Source organism: Poeciliopsis prolifica, unplaced genomic scaffold (assembly GCF_027474105.1).
Source record: "Poeciliopsis prolifica strain line A6 unplaced genomic scaffold, Auburn_PproV2 SCAFFOLD010, whole genome shotgun sequence".
Taxonomy (NCBI): Eukaryota; Metazoa; Chordata; class Actinopteri; order Cyprinodontiformes; family Poeciliidae; genus Poeciliopsis; species Poeciliopsis prolifica.
Window position 1 is genome coordinate 2341153 of NW_026562385.1, and position 15966 is coordinate 2357118.

General features: G+C 37.4%; 2 protein-coding genes across 3 annotated transcripts; one reads left to right on the plus strand and one right to left on the minus strand.

Annotated features, from left to right (window-relative positions):
* Positions 1 to 715: 715 nt before the first annotated feature.
* syngr2a (synaptogyrin 2a) lies at positions 716 to 4947 on the minus strand. Its single transcript, XM_055036258.1, has 4 exons — positions 4742 to 4947; positions 3136 to 3373; positions 2132 to 2265; positions 716 to 2023 (listed from the first exon to the last, which is right to left on the minus strand). The coding sequence occupies exons 1-4, from the start codon at positions 4838 to 4840 to the stop codon at positions 1841 to 1843; spliced, it is 654 nt and encodes a 217-aa protein (XP_054892233.1). The 5' UTR covers positions 4841 to 4947; the 3' UTR covers positions 716 to 1840.
* Positions 4948 to 6317: 1370 nt separating this feature from the next.
* Positions 6318 to 15491, plus strand: LOC129363629 (transmembrane channel-like protein 6). 2 transcript variants are annotated; one of them, XM_055035835.1, is made up of 20 exons: positions 6318 to 6435; positions 6746 to 6870; positions 6944 to 7075; positions 7154 to 7303; positions 7366 to 7540; positions 8099 to 8186; positions 8277 to 8528; positions 8620 to 8777; positions 8875 to 9019; positions 10201 to 10344; positions 10756 to 10910; positions 12645 to 12735; positions 12940 to 13037; positions 13133 to 13228; positions 13306 to 13381; positions 13476 to 13609; positions 14281 to 14457; positions 14543 to 14621; positions 15038 to 15117; positions 15234 to 15491. In XM_055035835.1, exons 1-20 carry the CDS (start codon positions 6380 to 6382, stop codon positions 15241 to 15243), a joined length of 2421 nt encoding a protein of 806 aa, XP_054891810.1. In that variant the 5' UTR covers positions 6318 to 6379; the 3' UTR covers positions 15244 to 15491. The 2 variants fall into 2 exon arrangements, with proteins under 2 accessions (XP_054891810.1, XP_054891811.1); XM_055035836.1 differs by lacking the exon at positions 15234 to 15491 and having other exon boundaries at positions 7390 to 7540; positions 15038 to 15121.
* The last annotated feature ends 475 nt before the right edge of the window (positions 15492 to 15966 follow it).

Consider the following 15966-nt stretch of genomic DNA (forward strand, 5'->3'; position numbering starts at 1 on the left):
ACGACATATTTCTCTGGTAAATATAAGTAGTTTCTACACACCACTGCTCAGTTTAAACAATAGTTGTTTAGCATGCTGTCACCCACTTCAGTGAAGACCTTGTTACTGACAGGAATCTAACTGCGGGACATTTTAGACAAACTAAGTAAATAAAAAAAAAATAAATAACCTAAAAGCTAAAACCACATCTCAAATGTGGCCTGAGCTTCCTGTTCTCCACTGACATCAAAGGCACCTGTTGTGGTATGTCATGTTGCTTCTGCAGCCTGTCTGCTGTGAGGTACAGCAAGCTGTATTTACAGAAATCATATCGTATATATCCTCTATATCATCTTTAGCCAATTCACTCATCTTCAGCTGAACACAACAGGTGTCTCAAGTTCATCTTGATATCTAAATGCATTCAGTGGCTGCCATACAATTGAAAAAAGTTCACAAGAAATTAAGCAGGTATGCCTAATAAAGTGGCCAATGAGTGCATATCCTAACATTTATTCTGAACACAATTTATTAATTACAATTTATCAATAATGCTGGGCCTCCTTTCATTTGGCTACAGGTGCCTGTAGCCAAAAACCATGTTAGTCAAATATAGCTGTTAAAACAGACGGTCTTTTTACAGGTTAGGAGTTTCACCACAATCGCAAAGACAAACCCATCTCAAATATTTGCACAAAGTAGCTGCACAGGATGTCAATTATGGGCTGACCAAGAGAACCCGGAAAAGTTTTTATTAAGCAAACCCCATCTGATACAGAACACTGGATAAGGCACTTGAACAATTTATTTGAATAAGAACAGTAAACGTGTTCAAAAAGTGATCAAGAGGAGGAAAAAAAACCTGTATTGTCATGTTTCTGTTTTTAAAACAGGATTAGGTAATAAATATGTCTTCAAATTTTCCCAAAAATCAGAATCCTTCCATGAATTTAGCCTCAAATATATGGTAAAAATTGCTAATCCAAAATAAAACATCCTCACCAATCAGTTTGGGCAAAATGGAAAACAACCCAAAACATAAAGAAAAATAACAATCAACGTAAAAACAAACTTACGGTACAAAAATGACTACCAAGCTAAAGGAAGATCACTAAAACTACTAATCAAAGAAGACAATAAATCTTTGAGGGTTAAAGCTTTTCAGTGGTTGATCATAAAAAAGAAAATACAGTAGTTGGAGAAGGGATATTAATAAAAATAAAATAAAATAAAAAACTGGTGACTACATTATGTGCATTTGCCGTTTCATTAAACAACATTTGCCAAGCTAAACGGACAATTTATGGTTGTGGAATAGCTGCACATCAACATCAGAATACAAACTAAAGTACTGAACAACAACACATTTGGAGAAAAACTTCACTTTCCTATTTCTTAAAAAAACCAAATGCATTTCTCGAGGAGCATATAAGTCCAATCACTTTGTTGTCATTTAACACAAAAGCAACTCAGTTGTACACAAAATTGAAACTAAGGAAGCTGTGAAACTGTGGCAGGCGTCTTGATTTAAAGACAAACATTGGCATCTTACTTTGTCCTAAAGGGTTAAAAAAATAAAATAAAAAATTGTCACCTTTGAACATGAAAAAAAAAAAAAAAAGAAATCTCTCCAGATTTCATTTTTTGTCAAACAGCGCAACAAAACATCCACCGTACAATGTGCAACTATAAAGCAGCAAACTAAAACTCAGTGCCCAAAAATATGCAAAAAAAATGGGAGTGCTGAATACAATCCCAATTTGGAACAAAACCATTGGCACATTTTTTTTCTTTTTAATATATGTATATTTTTAAGAAGAATCCCCTCCCACTAGGATTCATGTGTGTGAATCTTAGTCCTTCAGTAAGTTGGAGGTTGATACTCCCCCTGTGGCCCCGGGTTGTTGGTGAAAGGCGCTTGCTGGTAGCTCGACGGTGCAGGTGGGTAAGGAGAAGAGTGGTCCTGGGCGGGGTCTGTGTAATCCTGATTAAACTCACTCACTCCTTGGCGATATCTTCCCAATGCAAAATAGGACAAAAGAGCCTGCAGACAAAGATGTCTGTATTAACTAAGTGTAAGAGGTTTCAATCTCTGCAAAATTCAAACAAGATCAAATTCTGTGAAGTCCTTTGAGGGGACCAAGAGGCTCACCCAGGTAACGATCGAGAAAAAGGAGAATGCGATCACGGCCCTGCCGGCGTCAGCCTTGACAGACTTCATTTCGGTTTTGGTCCACAGGTTGGTCAGGACACAGAAGCAGATGAACCAGAGGAATGTCCAAGCCCCTAATTAAAAGACATGTATATATAAAATTAAAAAATCAGGTTGTGGGTAGGATAAAATATGCACATTTAAAATGTAAATAGGGCGCAAAATCCTGAAATTCAACTTATTTCTACTTTAGCCATGTTTCACACAAATGCAGGGAGAACACTCCACGTTTGGGCCACATATGTCACAAATGTACCGTTATTTTGATATAATTGTACGCAATATCAGTTTTGCAAATAACTGCTTGGTTGACTGGTGATTATTCTCTGAATTCTTTGAATTTAGAAGAAGATGTTTTAGGAGGGCAGATGTGATATATGTGATGTAAACTAAAAACATTTGCTCTTAGTTTACATCTGTCAACTAAGGTGTTTCTCAACCAAATTGCATAATTTTCAATCTCACCAATTATTAGGATAGACTAAGAATTCAATTTGATCCATCTTGGGACTGTTTCTGCAACTAAACTAATGCTAAGACAACGTTATATAGTTCAGTCTATTTAACGCCATGAGTACTTTCTAACACATAATCTTTTCAAATATCATGCAACAGTTCTTGACATTCTCTTCCAAATCAAAAACATGAATTTATTTTTTACGGTACTAAACTTGTGATTAGGGTTCTGAGCCCACAGGAGTGAGTGGATGGCCAATGCCAGGGACGGCTATTCGCCTGCTTCCTGCGGAGGTAGCGCTATGTTGAAAAACATGCATTTCAGCTTATAACGCCAAAACAAGAAGTCACATGTGGCATCCCCTAATCCCGTTTGGTGGGAGATTTTGTTTTTTTGCAAAAACAAAATGACCATTGATTTTGAAAAAAAAGCATATCCTTTTTTGCTTAATCTGATAAAAATACATAAAAAGGGGAAAAAAAATCACCTGAAAAGGTTAGATCTCCAATAACGATGTATCGCCTCTCTTTGGCATTACTGATGTTTGGGAAATAGGCGTCCAGTAGCAAGAAGATGACACAACCCAAGAAGGCCAGAATTCCAATTCCCACCGCATAGCTGCATGCACTGTCTTTATCGTTGAACATGCATTTGGCTTCTCCCTCTGTATGTGCGTTAACGTAGCCTTCAGCTGTAATGCTTGCAAAAACCACTATGGAAAATACCTGCAAAAGAAGAAACAGGCAGGGTCAATTCCTACTAGGTTTGTGTAGCCCCATAAAAAGTCCCCAAAAAACCCAATAAAGAAAATGCCTGTTGCCTGACCCAGAGACGTACAGTCAGCAGACCATGCTTTCTAAGTTTCAATTCCTGCCTGGCTTTAACAAAGATATTATTTAAGAAAAAGAGGAACAAGTCTGTAAGTCTCTCCAGCACTCATAAAAAAATGCCATACCTCATGGTCTCTACTATTTCTTCACATCTGCATTTGTATAGATAGTATGGCTTTTTTTCATAATTTAAGAGTACCAACCATATTTTTTCAAAGCCCTTCACTTCATTCATTTATATAATCTTCCTTTTTTTAATTGAACATCTCTGACCTACATTTGAGAAATGATGAAATGTCATTGTTTTATAACCCTACATTAAATATAAAAACAAAAGATGAAGAGTTTGGGGGATTTTTTGTTTTGTACAGATCAGTGGTTAAATCTGTTGCCTTTTTGCATGAAGGTTGAAACCTTTTTACATGAAGTTTTCATGCAAAAAGGTGGTTATCTTCAGTCCGCACACATGACTACAGGGCTATTTATTCATTCCAAGTGGACTTTAGGTATAATTTATACTTTGGAGAATTAAATATTGATACATATTGTAGAATTGATAAAATTACACAGCCCTATTTGTAATCAAAAACTGCAGTTTTGATTATTTTTTTCTCACATTATTTCTCTCATAATGCAACTTTCCCTGTGTCAACAATAACACACATGAAGCTTTGAAATATCTTGAGATTTTTTAAAACTGTTCAATGTGATCAGTCAGTAGTCAGTTTAAAGTCGACTGACCTTTTTACCTGCTCTGAACTGCTGCTCCTATGTAAAAGTTTAACTACACTGGTATAGAAAAGCAAAGAGGAAGGAAGGAAGGCAGGCAGGCAGCAACAGATGACGCTGGTAAATTTTCACAGTTCCTGTGAACTTCCAACACAAAACACAGCAATACGTGCAGAAGCACAACTACATGTTTTGTTTCCCTTCTCTTTTCTTTCCCAGTTGAGTACTATTAGCGTAGTTTCCGAGCATTAAGTAGACCACCGGTACAGTATTAAGTCTCTTTTACTGCAGTGACACAGCAGTGCACATGCTAGCTACAAGCTACAATCAACTAACGACAGCTTAAACATATTAGGGACACTTTCTGAAAGTTTATTGTCGGCTCACACTTGAGAAACGCTTAATGTGCAATTCAAAGCGCACATACAGCCAACAAGCAGTTTAATCTCTATTTCCCTATGGAGCCTGGAAGCTGACATATGTTAATAACCTTAAAGGTTGACAGTTGCTAACGTTAACGTCTAAGTCACTCACCCAGCTCAGGAAGCGCAGAATAGTCTGTGGTTTCTTCACAAAGCTCTCAAAGTCAAAGGCCCCGCCGGCCAGAGAGGCACCATAAGCATTGCCCTGCATTATTTCACGCTGTGAACAAAAAGAAAAAGGCTGTCAGGCAAACTGAAGGCGAGTTGTGAACTCTTTCTGTCAAAGTTCGGGAGGAGTTTCGATCTATAGCAACCTACTTCCTGGGAACTTTTTTTTTTTTAAAAGACCGCCCCCTTTTTGATGCGTTTAAGATTAGCTCGGAAAGATCATAAAGCAGGTGTATTGGATGCATTTTCAGATTTAGAAAAAAAGACCCCAAAACAGACAAACACAAAAGCAACAACAAAAAAACATTCACGGATAAAAAAATTTTGTAATCCATTTATACTTATTTTTTAGGCGAGTTCAAAATAGGAATGTCTAAATATCAATAAATGTTTCCAGGAACCAATAGCACTTTAGCATCGACCTTTGGCTTCCTTTACTGCTTCAACCACCTATGGTGCGTTATGTTTTATTTTTTGTTTTTGTTTACACTGCTTTCTCTGTGAAGAACACAAGAGGGTGCCACAACTGCGCCGCCCAGAAAATCTAATCAAATATTATGATGGAAGATCATGTGATATGATTGTACAAGAAGGTTCAGGATGCGAAGTCCAGCCTGAGGCCTTTCTGCATGGGCGGTACAAACAGATCGTGTGGACTTTCTAAATTGTCCATTATGTGCGTGTATGTGTACGATTGCGTGTCTCTGCGTTGCCCTGTGTTCTTTTGGCGTTATGAAAGTAAGTTGCAGTTCTCGACTTTGACCACTGGATGGCAGTGTGCACTCAGGTATGAAGGCATTGCAGCAGATTCCAAGGAATTTCAGAATGCAAGGGATAACAACCAACAAAGTTATAAAGTATGTGATTGGCTTTTGAAAAAAAAAATCATAATTTTTGCATGCCATTATCAATATTATTAGTGATAATATTAGCATTGTCACAACATGTTGTGGTAGAGGACCCAATCCGTTTATGCATAAATTAGTGAGTAAAGTTCAAACTTTAAACAAACTTGTATATTGCCAGAATCATAAAAATCATCCAAATCATAGTCAAATGTACCACTTCAAAGAACAACATGTCAATCTCTTAATATTTGACATACAGAAACCTGCATGTCAAGAGAGCCCAATTTTATTAAAAATATTACCAGTTTAATATTGTTAACTTGTTTTTCTGTAGTTTCCTCTTCACCGAACATGTCAAAGATGCAACCATACACTAATTGCAGATAAGCTGCAGCTGTAAGACAGAAAGAGGAAGTGTGACTTTATCTCTTGTTTAATGTTTTACCCAGTTTATTTAGTAAATTCTTTCTTTTTTACATGTTACTTATTGGCTTGAAACATTGATACCAACGCAGACATGTGAAAAAGCCGGAGAGAAGCATTTATTGTGTGCATATCCCAGGGAGAAACAGAACCTTTTACTATTTCCTGTTCGTTAAGCAGCTTTGCATCATAAGACGAAACTGGTGAGCTTTGGTGATCTATTTTCAGTGTTTCTACACCCAGCAGCAATATGCGGTTGATGTGGACTAAGCCAATGTAAGTTTCACAGCAAACGGTGATCAACATCAATCATGGCAAGCGGCGGGACCTTCAGCGTCAACATTTGTGAAGAGGACTATGATTATGAGTGAGTTTTTTTATTTGTTTGTATGTTGTTGTTTTTTCTTTCCATGTGATGGACATATTCACTGTTGAACAGTATTAAAGGTCTAAACTCAAATTTAAGTAGACATTAAGCAAAGGTTATATGTGTTTTTTTTAAATCTTACAGCATTCTTACAGCATTCTCCTATTCAGAATTGAAGCATCAAATGATTAATTTAATGGCGTAATTTAGTTTAGTGAAATCAAAACTCTCTGTCACTTAAAGTTATCCAGGAGGGCTTTGCTGAAAGACTGTGGGGTATTTATTCAGTGCCATTTCCACTCGCTTGCAGAAACCTTGGTGAAAGTGGACCCAGTCAGGACACTTTCCAACTCTTCAAAGAACCAGCATGCAATGTTCAGCGGAGTCCTGAAGACACACAGATGGAAATGTTCACAAAAAACTCAGACTCGTCTGGTATTTACTCCAACCAACGTTTTCAATTTAGAATATTGTTTAAAATGCCAATAAAATAAACTATGTTTTTCAGACAGCGAGTCAGCAAGCAGCAGCAAAAGCAGCAAAGAATCATTAAATGGATGCCGAATGAGATCTTTGCAAAGAAACAACTGGTCAGCCGCGACAAGGAGGATACTCTCCTCCATGCCCAGTCGTAAAACTGGTTAGATGAAGCCCACTTTTTGACAATTTTTAATCTACACAACTGAGATATTTATGGTTTCTTACCTTCTTTTCACAGGGTTACATAGTTCTGCAGGGATGGCTGTGAGATCCAGGCAAACATGTGCATCACCGAAGCACCAGACCTTGTCCCGTGTCTCCCTCCAGATCCCCAGAGTGACCCAGGATGATATCAATTCACCAGAGTTTGAGGAAATCAGTACTGAAGGTAAACAGAAGATATGAACTGACCAAATGGAAAGTATAAACAGGCAACACTCATATTCGCAGGCCGAGGTGAAACTGTATCCACAGACAGAGCAAATCATTTGGCTGGTTCAGGCTTGTGGTGCGCTGAAACCAACAAGGAACAGCTGGTGTCAGATCTCCGAGGGCTCTCTGAGAGTGAAGGCATGCGTAAGCTGCAAACCATGCCACTCAGCCTGGTTGACAAGATAGAAATCAGGTAAATGGAACAAAGATCCCATTCACGCACGGCACGGATACCCTGAGCAATCCAAACATCCAGGTTTTAAACTGGGTGTAACCATTGTCCTAAACGTTGGGACAGCTTCCCACAAATCACATTTGGAGGTAACTAATGAGGTGAAGTGTGGATGAAAGTGTACCAAGGATGTCCTAATAAAAAATTTGGACTTTTCTGAAATGACTCCCCTTGAACAGCTGCGTTAGCTTGGAATCTCCTGTTAAAAGATGTATAAACAAGGTCATTAGCTAGCCTCCAATAATTGGAATCGTCATCAACAGCTTTGTTTCATAGCTTTAGTGGCTGGAATTCTAAGTTAAAAAAGAAGCTCTTTTTAAAGTCAGGGATGTTTTCATTAGTTGATATTATTCAGTAGAGACAGTGAGAGTTGTTTTTTTATATTTGTAGGTTCTGAATTCCTTTTTGTGGCTGAGTAAATTTGGTATGCTCACCAGGTTGTAAAATCACTTCTGTTATTTACATTTGCGTTTTGCCAACATTTGGAGTAACCTATTTCTGTTTATCTGTGTTCAAAAGGAAGCATTCTTTTAGCCATTTAGCTAAGAATTCGGCCATCAACAGGAACTTCCCTTGCCATAATCTTCCATGCATGTACCTTTCAAGGGTAGGTTAAAAAGATTTACTGTTCCTATAAGGTTTGAACTGTTTATTGGCTGATGACCAACTTACTTGTGGTTTGTTTGCTTCCTCAAAGATGTGGCGCCATTGCAGATATACCCCTCAATTTTCTTCCTCTCTCAAGTTGTGGAACTCATCCATGAAAAAACTGAGCGGACGTTATGGAAGCGGAGTTCTCTCCTACTTCACTTTTCTCCGAACTCTCCTGATCATCAACCTACTTTTCTTCATCATTACCTTCTTGTTTCTGGTTCTTCCTCAAGCCATCCACCCTCCACCTGACTCCCATCGCAAGTCTTTCACTTGGATTGAACTTTTCACAGGCATGGTGAGTTGGTGGTTCTAAACTTTATTTGTTTCTATAGTTCCTATTCCACAAATTTGATCTGAAACTTGTCTCAATGTTTCATCTTTGGCAGGGTTTCCTTTCTCAGAGCTTGATGTTTTATGGTTACTACTCAAATATCACGATTAAAACTACGAGTGTAACATCTGTGGTACCTTACTGCATACCAACTGCCTATTTTTTTACCATCACAATTTCTTTCTTTATTACCTGCATTATTCTGGTGTACAGGTTGGTATGCAATATTCACTTTGACATATATTGTTTCTTTTTTATATACATATATATATCACTTGTGTGTACGTGATGGTCATTTTCTTCCTTGCAGCATGTCCAAGTCTTTTGGGAAAAGCTTCCAGGTGTTCAAGTCCGTCGGGAATCTGTCAGAAAACGTTTTCTGCTCCTGGGACTTTAAAGTCACCAAGAAGTCTTCCATCAGACTTCAGTCTGAGAAGATCAGCACTCTGCTCAAAGTATGCAACCATTTTATTAGTACATTTGTAACAACAGGAAATTTCTACTCGCAGTCTGAGCTTGTTTTCTTGCCAAAACTATTAGATTAATTCAGTGAAACTAATTCTAACACAGGAAATTTCTCGCACATTAGTTTTCACACCTCCGGTTTTTTTCTTGCTCTTTTGAAGCATGGTGTTTTATGTGAGATAAATGTGGTCAACATCTTGTCTGAGAATGATTATGCCCTAAGGTTTAAATAACTTGTACACAGCACACGAATCAAATTTAGAAGAGTTAAGTTTAAGAGGTCGTTTTCTGTACAACTTCATCAATCGTTGCAAAGGAGTTTTATCCCATCCTTGCAACATTTACTGCATTTTAAACAGATTGGGGTCTGGACTTTGATTGGACAGAATATTTCCTTCTTTGACATGACAGCTGTGTCAGTTGTTGCAAACAGGGAGAAACAATCTAGCTTAGCCTATAACTAGCCTTTATCCACTACTTTGAGTCAGAAGATTCAAGCAAAATACATTTGAGTTTACAGCGGCAATGTGACAAAATGTGAATACATTCAAAGATCGTGATAAATTCTACAAGGCAATACACAGCAAAGTTCATCATTTTCTCACTGATAAAGATTCAGTCATGTGGCTACAAAACAAGCTCAAATAATTCCTCCTCCACACGTGTTTAACGGCTATAAAATATATTTGTGCTAATATACCTTTTGAGGTTTTTCCCATTTATGACCAAACACCTCAACTTTAGTCTCTTTTGTCTCGGGTAAGGCTCTTGTGGCCCATTTGCAACTTTGAAAGCTTCAAACAAAAATGTCATACCACCTAAAAATATGGAACATAAAAGATGTAGTTTTTTTTTTCTTTTTTTTTTCAATGGACATTGAGGTAAATGTACCAGGACACCAACTTCTGAAATGAGTACCAACTTTAGTATTTTCATCCCATTAGTGATCATTAAATTAAATAAATTCGTTAAATTTATTTTCCCTCTTGAATTCCGTAAATACAGTTGGGGTGTAGTATTTTATTTCCTCTTTGCCTGTACTGACACCAATGTAAAGATCCTTTTTCTTGTGTCGATATGTGTGAGAGAAAAAAAACTGCTAAAAATTACTGATGACAGTGGTTAACATTTAACATTTAGCGCCACCTCAAGCAGACTGCTCTTCCAACAGGAGCAGCTTTCTGAGCTGACCAGCGGAGAAGAGGAAAGGACTCTCATGCAGCGGTTCCGCAACTTCCTTGTGCATGTTGCAGCATGGTTCATTTGCCTGGCCAGCATTTTCTTCAGTGCCTTGGGTGTATACTTACTTTCAAAGGTTAGAAGAAAAGTCAGAAACTTGACAGACTTCAAGCGTTCATGAGAACTCCCTTGAGTCTCCTCACCACTGAGGCATGCAGAAAAGACTTCCTGTCACATTGATTTAGTTCTGCTTTTCTGTCCTACCATGTATTTTTATCAGAAGTACCTTTTAACACTATCAATTTCACCATCAAATGCAGGGTACAAATTTATCATGTGACATTTATTGCATTCAAAACAGACTTTTTATAAATACATATGTAGCTTTCTTCTAAGACATTTTCGCAATGTTTCAGTGTATCTATGGGAACTTAGATGGATAATAAAAAGACTAGTCGGAAATAAAAGTTGAATTTTTATGCATTCTTGTTTTGTCCCCATCTGAACTTTATGCTCCTTTCTGTGAGTTATTCTCCTTCTTCTACAGAAGACCGTCAGTAAAGTGCTTCAGGATCTTGATTTGCTGTTCATGGCTGCTGTGGTGTCTGGCTTCAACCTGTTGCTGCCTGGGATCTTCAATTTCTGTGCTTGGATCGAGAAGCATAACACGCCCAGCACACGTGTTTATGTCTCCATCTTCAGGTGAGAAGCAGTATTTAATCAGTCAAGCTTATTGGTATTGCAACAAGGCACAGCAGAAAGTGCTTTACGTCAGCGGTTCCCAACCCCCGGGCCGCCAACCGGTACCGGTCCTTGGACCAATTGGTACCGGGCCGTGCAATAAATGATTAAATATTTCCGTTTTATGTGTTATTTGAGTCTGGAGGATCTTGCATTTTGAAAATCCTTTAAGTGGATTCTCTCGGTTACGTCATGATATGGCGACCAGCTATTATTGAGGCAATGAAGCTTTCAAACTGCTTCACCACCTAGAGGCCAAGCACTCTGTGCAACACTTCGGGTGTCATTATTGTCTCTCTTCATTCCCAGATGGGACAGTCTTGTTGCAGAGAAACTTTAGTTGTTATTAAAAATTTCACAAAAGTAAAATGTTAATTTTTGTGCCGCATCTGTATCTTATTTTGAAGAAATATGTAAATGTTACCGTAGCTTTAGTTCTGCTTTTCTGTCCTACCATGTATTTTTATCATCTCATCTTGACAACTGGCCTAAACCACAGAGCATTAGCCCAGTTGTCAAGATGAGATCAGATGAGTAGAGCTTGTGAGTTTTAGGTCTGGTTCACACGGCACGATTGAAGGATTATTGGCCGATTTTCCAAACCTCTGACCTCACATGACACGAGCCGATAGAAGTCCAACAGGTTCGATCGGTTCATGTGTCCAGCCACACAGCAGGAGCAACACGCCACAGACTGAGATTCCACTCACAAACATCCCAATTCCAAAAGAAAGTCCAGTAAAACCCCCAACATACGATGCGTATTAGAATTTAGAATAATCAAACACAGATGACGATGTAGAAGCAGTAGTGACAGTTTTTGGATTCATTTTAAGCGATAAAAGCAGCTCTACTTGCTGCACTATGATTTGGAGGTGAGTTCTGTTTTTTCGGAGTTAACATTTTTAACTGAATAAACGTAACCACATCTAGAAATGACTTTTACATATAGTAAGAAATATTTCCACATATCCACCGATGTCCACCGGATGTCATATGAATGGGATTCCCCTCCATTCATATGACATCACTCTTTCTGATTAACTACCTGTCACATTCAACAGGCTGCGTTCTCGCTCCCGGTCAGGGAAAACCCCACAGGCTGCAATAATTGGGCCAAGACAATGTTGAACATTCCTGATTTTTAGATATGGCATGTTCAACACACCACACACTGCAGGACTTTGCAAGATTGTCGTAAAGGGGACATCACTGAGTACAACAGCAGACCTTTAATATGTTTTTGGTGCTAAGCAATTCAATGATTTATAAACTAATAACAGTGCTTCAAAATCTCTTTTCTGAGCTACAGGAAGTCAGAGCACATTTTCCTGGTAGTAAAATCTTCACCACTATCTTCCTGAGAATTCTCAGGAATGTGAGTTGTACTTTTAGTTTCTTTATTTCTTTTTCTTTCTTTCTAAAATATATTTCAAAACATGTTAGAAACAATGAAACATTTTACTTCCACTGTACTATCAAGTTCTGGTTTGGACTGTTATTTTAATACGACAGTCTTAAAGAGTTTATTGGCATGAGTACCTGAGCAAATATCTTCAGGTAAATTGTAGCTGTAATCTTGCACCAGATAATAAATATATTCTTACTGTAAAATGATGTATAATGTTGTTTTATTTTGGTAACAGATACAGGAAGATTGTTAAATGGAAATGTTGTTTCCGACTTGAATTTCAGGAACCTGCTGCTGAAGATAAGCGTTATTGGTGTGCTGTGTTACCACTGGCTTGGAAAAATTGCTGTGGAACAAGATCCTCAAGATTCAAAGGTTATTAGCTTCCCCATTCTTAAACCTGTCAACGCTAATTACAAATGTGAAACTACACAGCTATATCATAAAAAAAATATGGGCTTCTTTCACCACATTGATAAGACGTGATCTCATCAACGTTTGTGCTGTTTTTTTTTTTTCTCTTATTTTTATCTTCTTAAAAAATGCAAATAGATTTTTCTTCTTTGTGTGTCTGCATAGTGCTGGGAGAATTTTGTGGGGCAGGAACTTTATCGCCTGCTCCTGATGGACTTCATCTTTACAGTGCTTTACACTTTTCTAGGCGAGTTTGTATGGAGGTAAATCTGCACTTCATCAGTCATGTAAATACATTGGAATGTTTTTAACCTGGAGGAAATTACTTTCAGCTCACAACATGTTGTCTACCCTCCAGGATTTTCTCCCAAAAAATATTAAGAAAGAACAGAAAGCCTGTGTTTGACATTGCTCGAAATGTTCTGGAACTCGTTTATGGACAAACGCTGACTTGGTGATTGTAATACATTTGAAATTGATCAGGTCGTTAACAGAGCTACCTTAGACTGATTTCCCATTTTCTGCCTCCAGGCTTGGGGTGTTGTTTGCTCCTCTACTCCCCGCAGTCCAAATTGCAAAACTGTTTGTGCTGTTTTACATGAAGAAGGTTGGCAAAGCATGTATCACTAAGTCATTCCCAAGAAACACGCATGCACACCCAAATGACATTCTTTTTCTTATCTTTCTGTTTTCATCTCTAGAACAGCCTCATGCTCAACTGTCAGGCATCCAAAAAGCCTTGGAGGGCAACTCGTATGACAACAACATTCATTACGCTCTTGTTCTTCCCCTCATTTCTCGGTGCTGCTGTTTTTGTTGCCTATACAGTTTGGATGTAAGTGTCATGTTACTTCTTGAATACATTGCTCAGAGAAAATGTTGCCGTTCTACATAGCTGTGGCATGAAGACTGAGAGGGGACCCGTGACTATTAAGATAAATTTAATGCTGTTATTTTACTTGGATTAAAAAAAGTTAATTGTAATTACATGTATATTTGATTAAAGATATAAGTAATAAGTTAAACACCAGTAAAAGAGTAGTTTTAATCAGTGGTATACAAGTATAGGACTGAAAGAATCTTCTTTATTCTCATTACTCAATTGATAGGATGATTTATTCATCAAATTAGGCTCTAATGATAATCCATACTTCATGAGACGTTGAAAATAACTTGTCCTAAAACATCTCCACTTAGGCAAAAATTCAAGTCTGATCCAAAAACACATGAAACAGATTTATTCAAATAAGGCCTAATAAAATTTTTCAAGGACTTTAGACCATCTAAACCTGAATTAAAACTTTATAACATAAAAACTATTTTGGAACCAAACTGAGCTAAACCAAAGATTGACGAGCACAACATAAAAAGGTAAATAATATTGTGTTCAAAATCGAAAGTTTGTGAACGGAACAAAGAACATGCTTGCTTAATTTTTAAATCCATTATCAATCAACTTTTCAAAAGTCAATATTGTAATCTCCCAGAATCTCTGTCCTTTTACAGAATCAAACCATCATCAGGGTGTGGCCCTTTTAGGAACTTCACCAGTATGTTGGCGTCTGTGAAGCTGTGGGCTGAGAGGATGAAGGACTATCACCAAATTCTTTCTTGGCTCATTCAAGCTTACAATGCTTTCACAGATAATCCAATCTTCTTGTTCCTGCCCTCTGGTGTATTTCTGTAGGTCCTCATAATTATAACGAATCCAGATTACGCAATTTGCTTGATGTGGTGTAATGTTTTCATACTTTTCTCCCGTTTTCAGACTGGCGATATATTTCCGTATTCAGGTAATAGATGGCGAAAGCAGGATTATCAAACGGTTGGAAAAGCAAATTGATGATGTAAGTGAAACCCTACTTTGGTCTAGAGTAAGTAAAGCCTGACCAGTGTGTTGGAGTATGGGAAAAACAAAACAAGAAAGCAATATACTTTCCTTTCACTTCACCACAATGAGCTGTTTTGTGTTGATCTATCCCACAAATCTCAACAAAGGGATTTGTTGGAAGCAAATTGATGATGTAAGCAAAACCTGGCTTTTAATCTAGTTTTAGTATAGATTAAAACAATGCATTAAAACAATATACTTCTGTGTCTTCTATTATATGGCTTATAAAAAATTTAATTAATTAATAACGCAATATTAAACAATGGATTTGAACATTGAATTCCTAGGTCTATTTTAGCCCAACACTTGGAGCTGTTAGCTTGTAAAAAAAACAAGACACCAGTAACTAAATGTTTTTTTCTCTGTATTCAGGAAGGTAAAGACAAAAAATTTCTCATCACCCAACTACAGTATTTGTATGAAAATAATCCAAATTCCAGTCAGAGACAAAGGTAAGTTGGGCTCACTTCCTTTTTGGAAACTTTTCTGGTAATTGCAGAGCCCATCATTGCTGAAGGAACAACAAATTGAACTGGAACTGTCATGCATTTCGAATTTTTCTTTTCAGAGGAAGATGACATCTCCACTTTGTCTGCACGTTGGCCGTTAAACTTTGTTGTCAGCACTGAGATGCCTGAACTCTGAGAATAAATGCCGAAGAGAAAAACAGAAAAAGCAGCAACACACTTTGTGAAGTTTTGATGTACTTTGATTAATTGACAACATGTCGAACTCTTCTGCATCCATTAACTATTATAAATAAAATATTTTGCATACGATGTAATTTTAGATTCACTTCAAAGTTTTTGTTTGTAAAATGCAAAAATAAAATTTTACCACATATTATGCTTCTTCAAATGTGTCATGGGACTTTACACGATAGTCCACAAGAGTAATTCTCTGAGCTGTGACGTTGTCTTTCTAGAAATATTCCAGATGTGTTTGCAGGTTTCTGCAGCACATCATATATTGGTATCCCTTCAAGTTTTTCTTTCCTGTCAGTCTGGTGGAAAAATAAAAATCGTAGATCCAGTCACTCTATAAAAGTCAACCTCTTAACCACAACACAGCTTGAAATATTACTGATTGTAATTTGGGCAAAGAACAAGAGAGTTGAATTGTACACATTACAAATCTTTACTTGAAATTGTACAACACTTTTAAAGCATGCACTGTCAAATAATTGATGACCTGAGATGAGTCATTTATCTTCAAAAAAAACAAAATATTTTTGCTGAGAGTTTCTTTGGTTTATCATTGCTGATCAATGCCAAACCAAAATGCATAGAAGAGAACTAAAT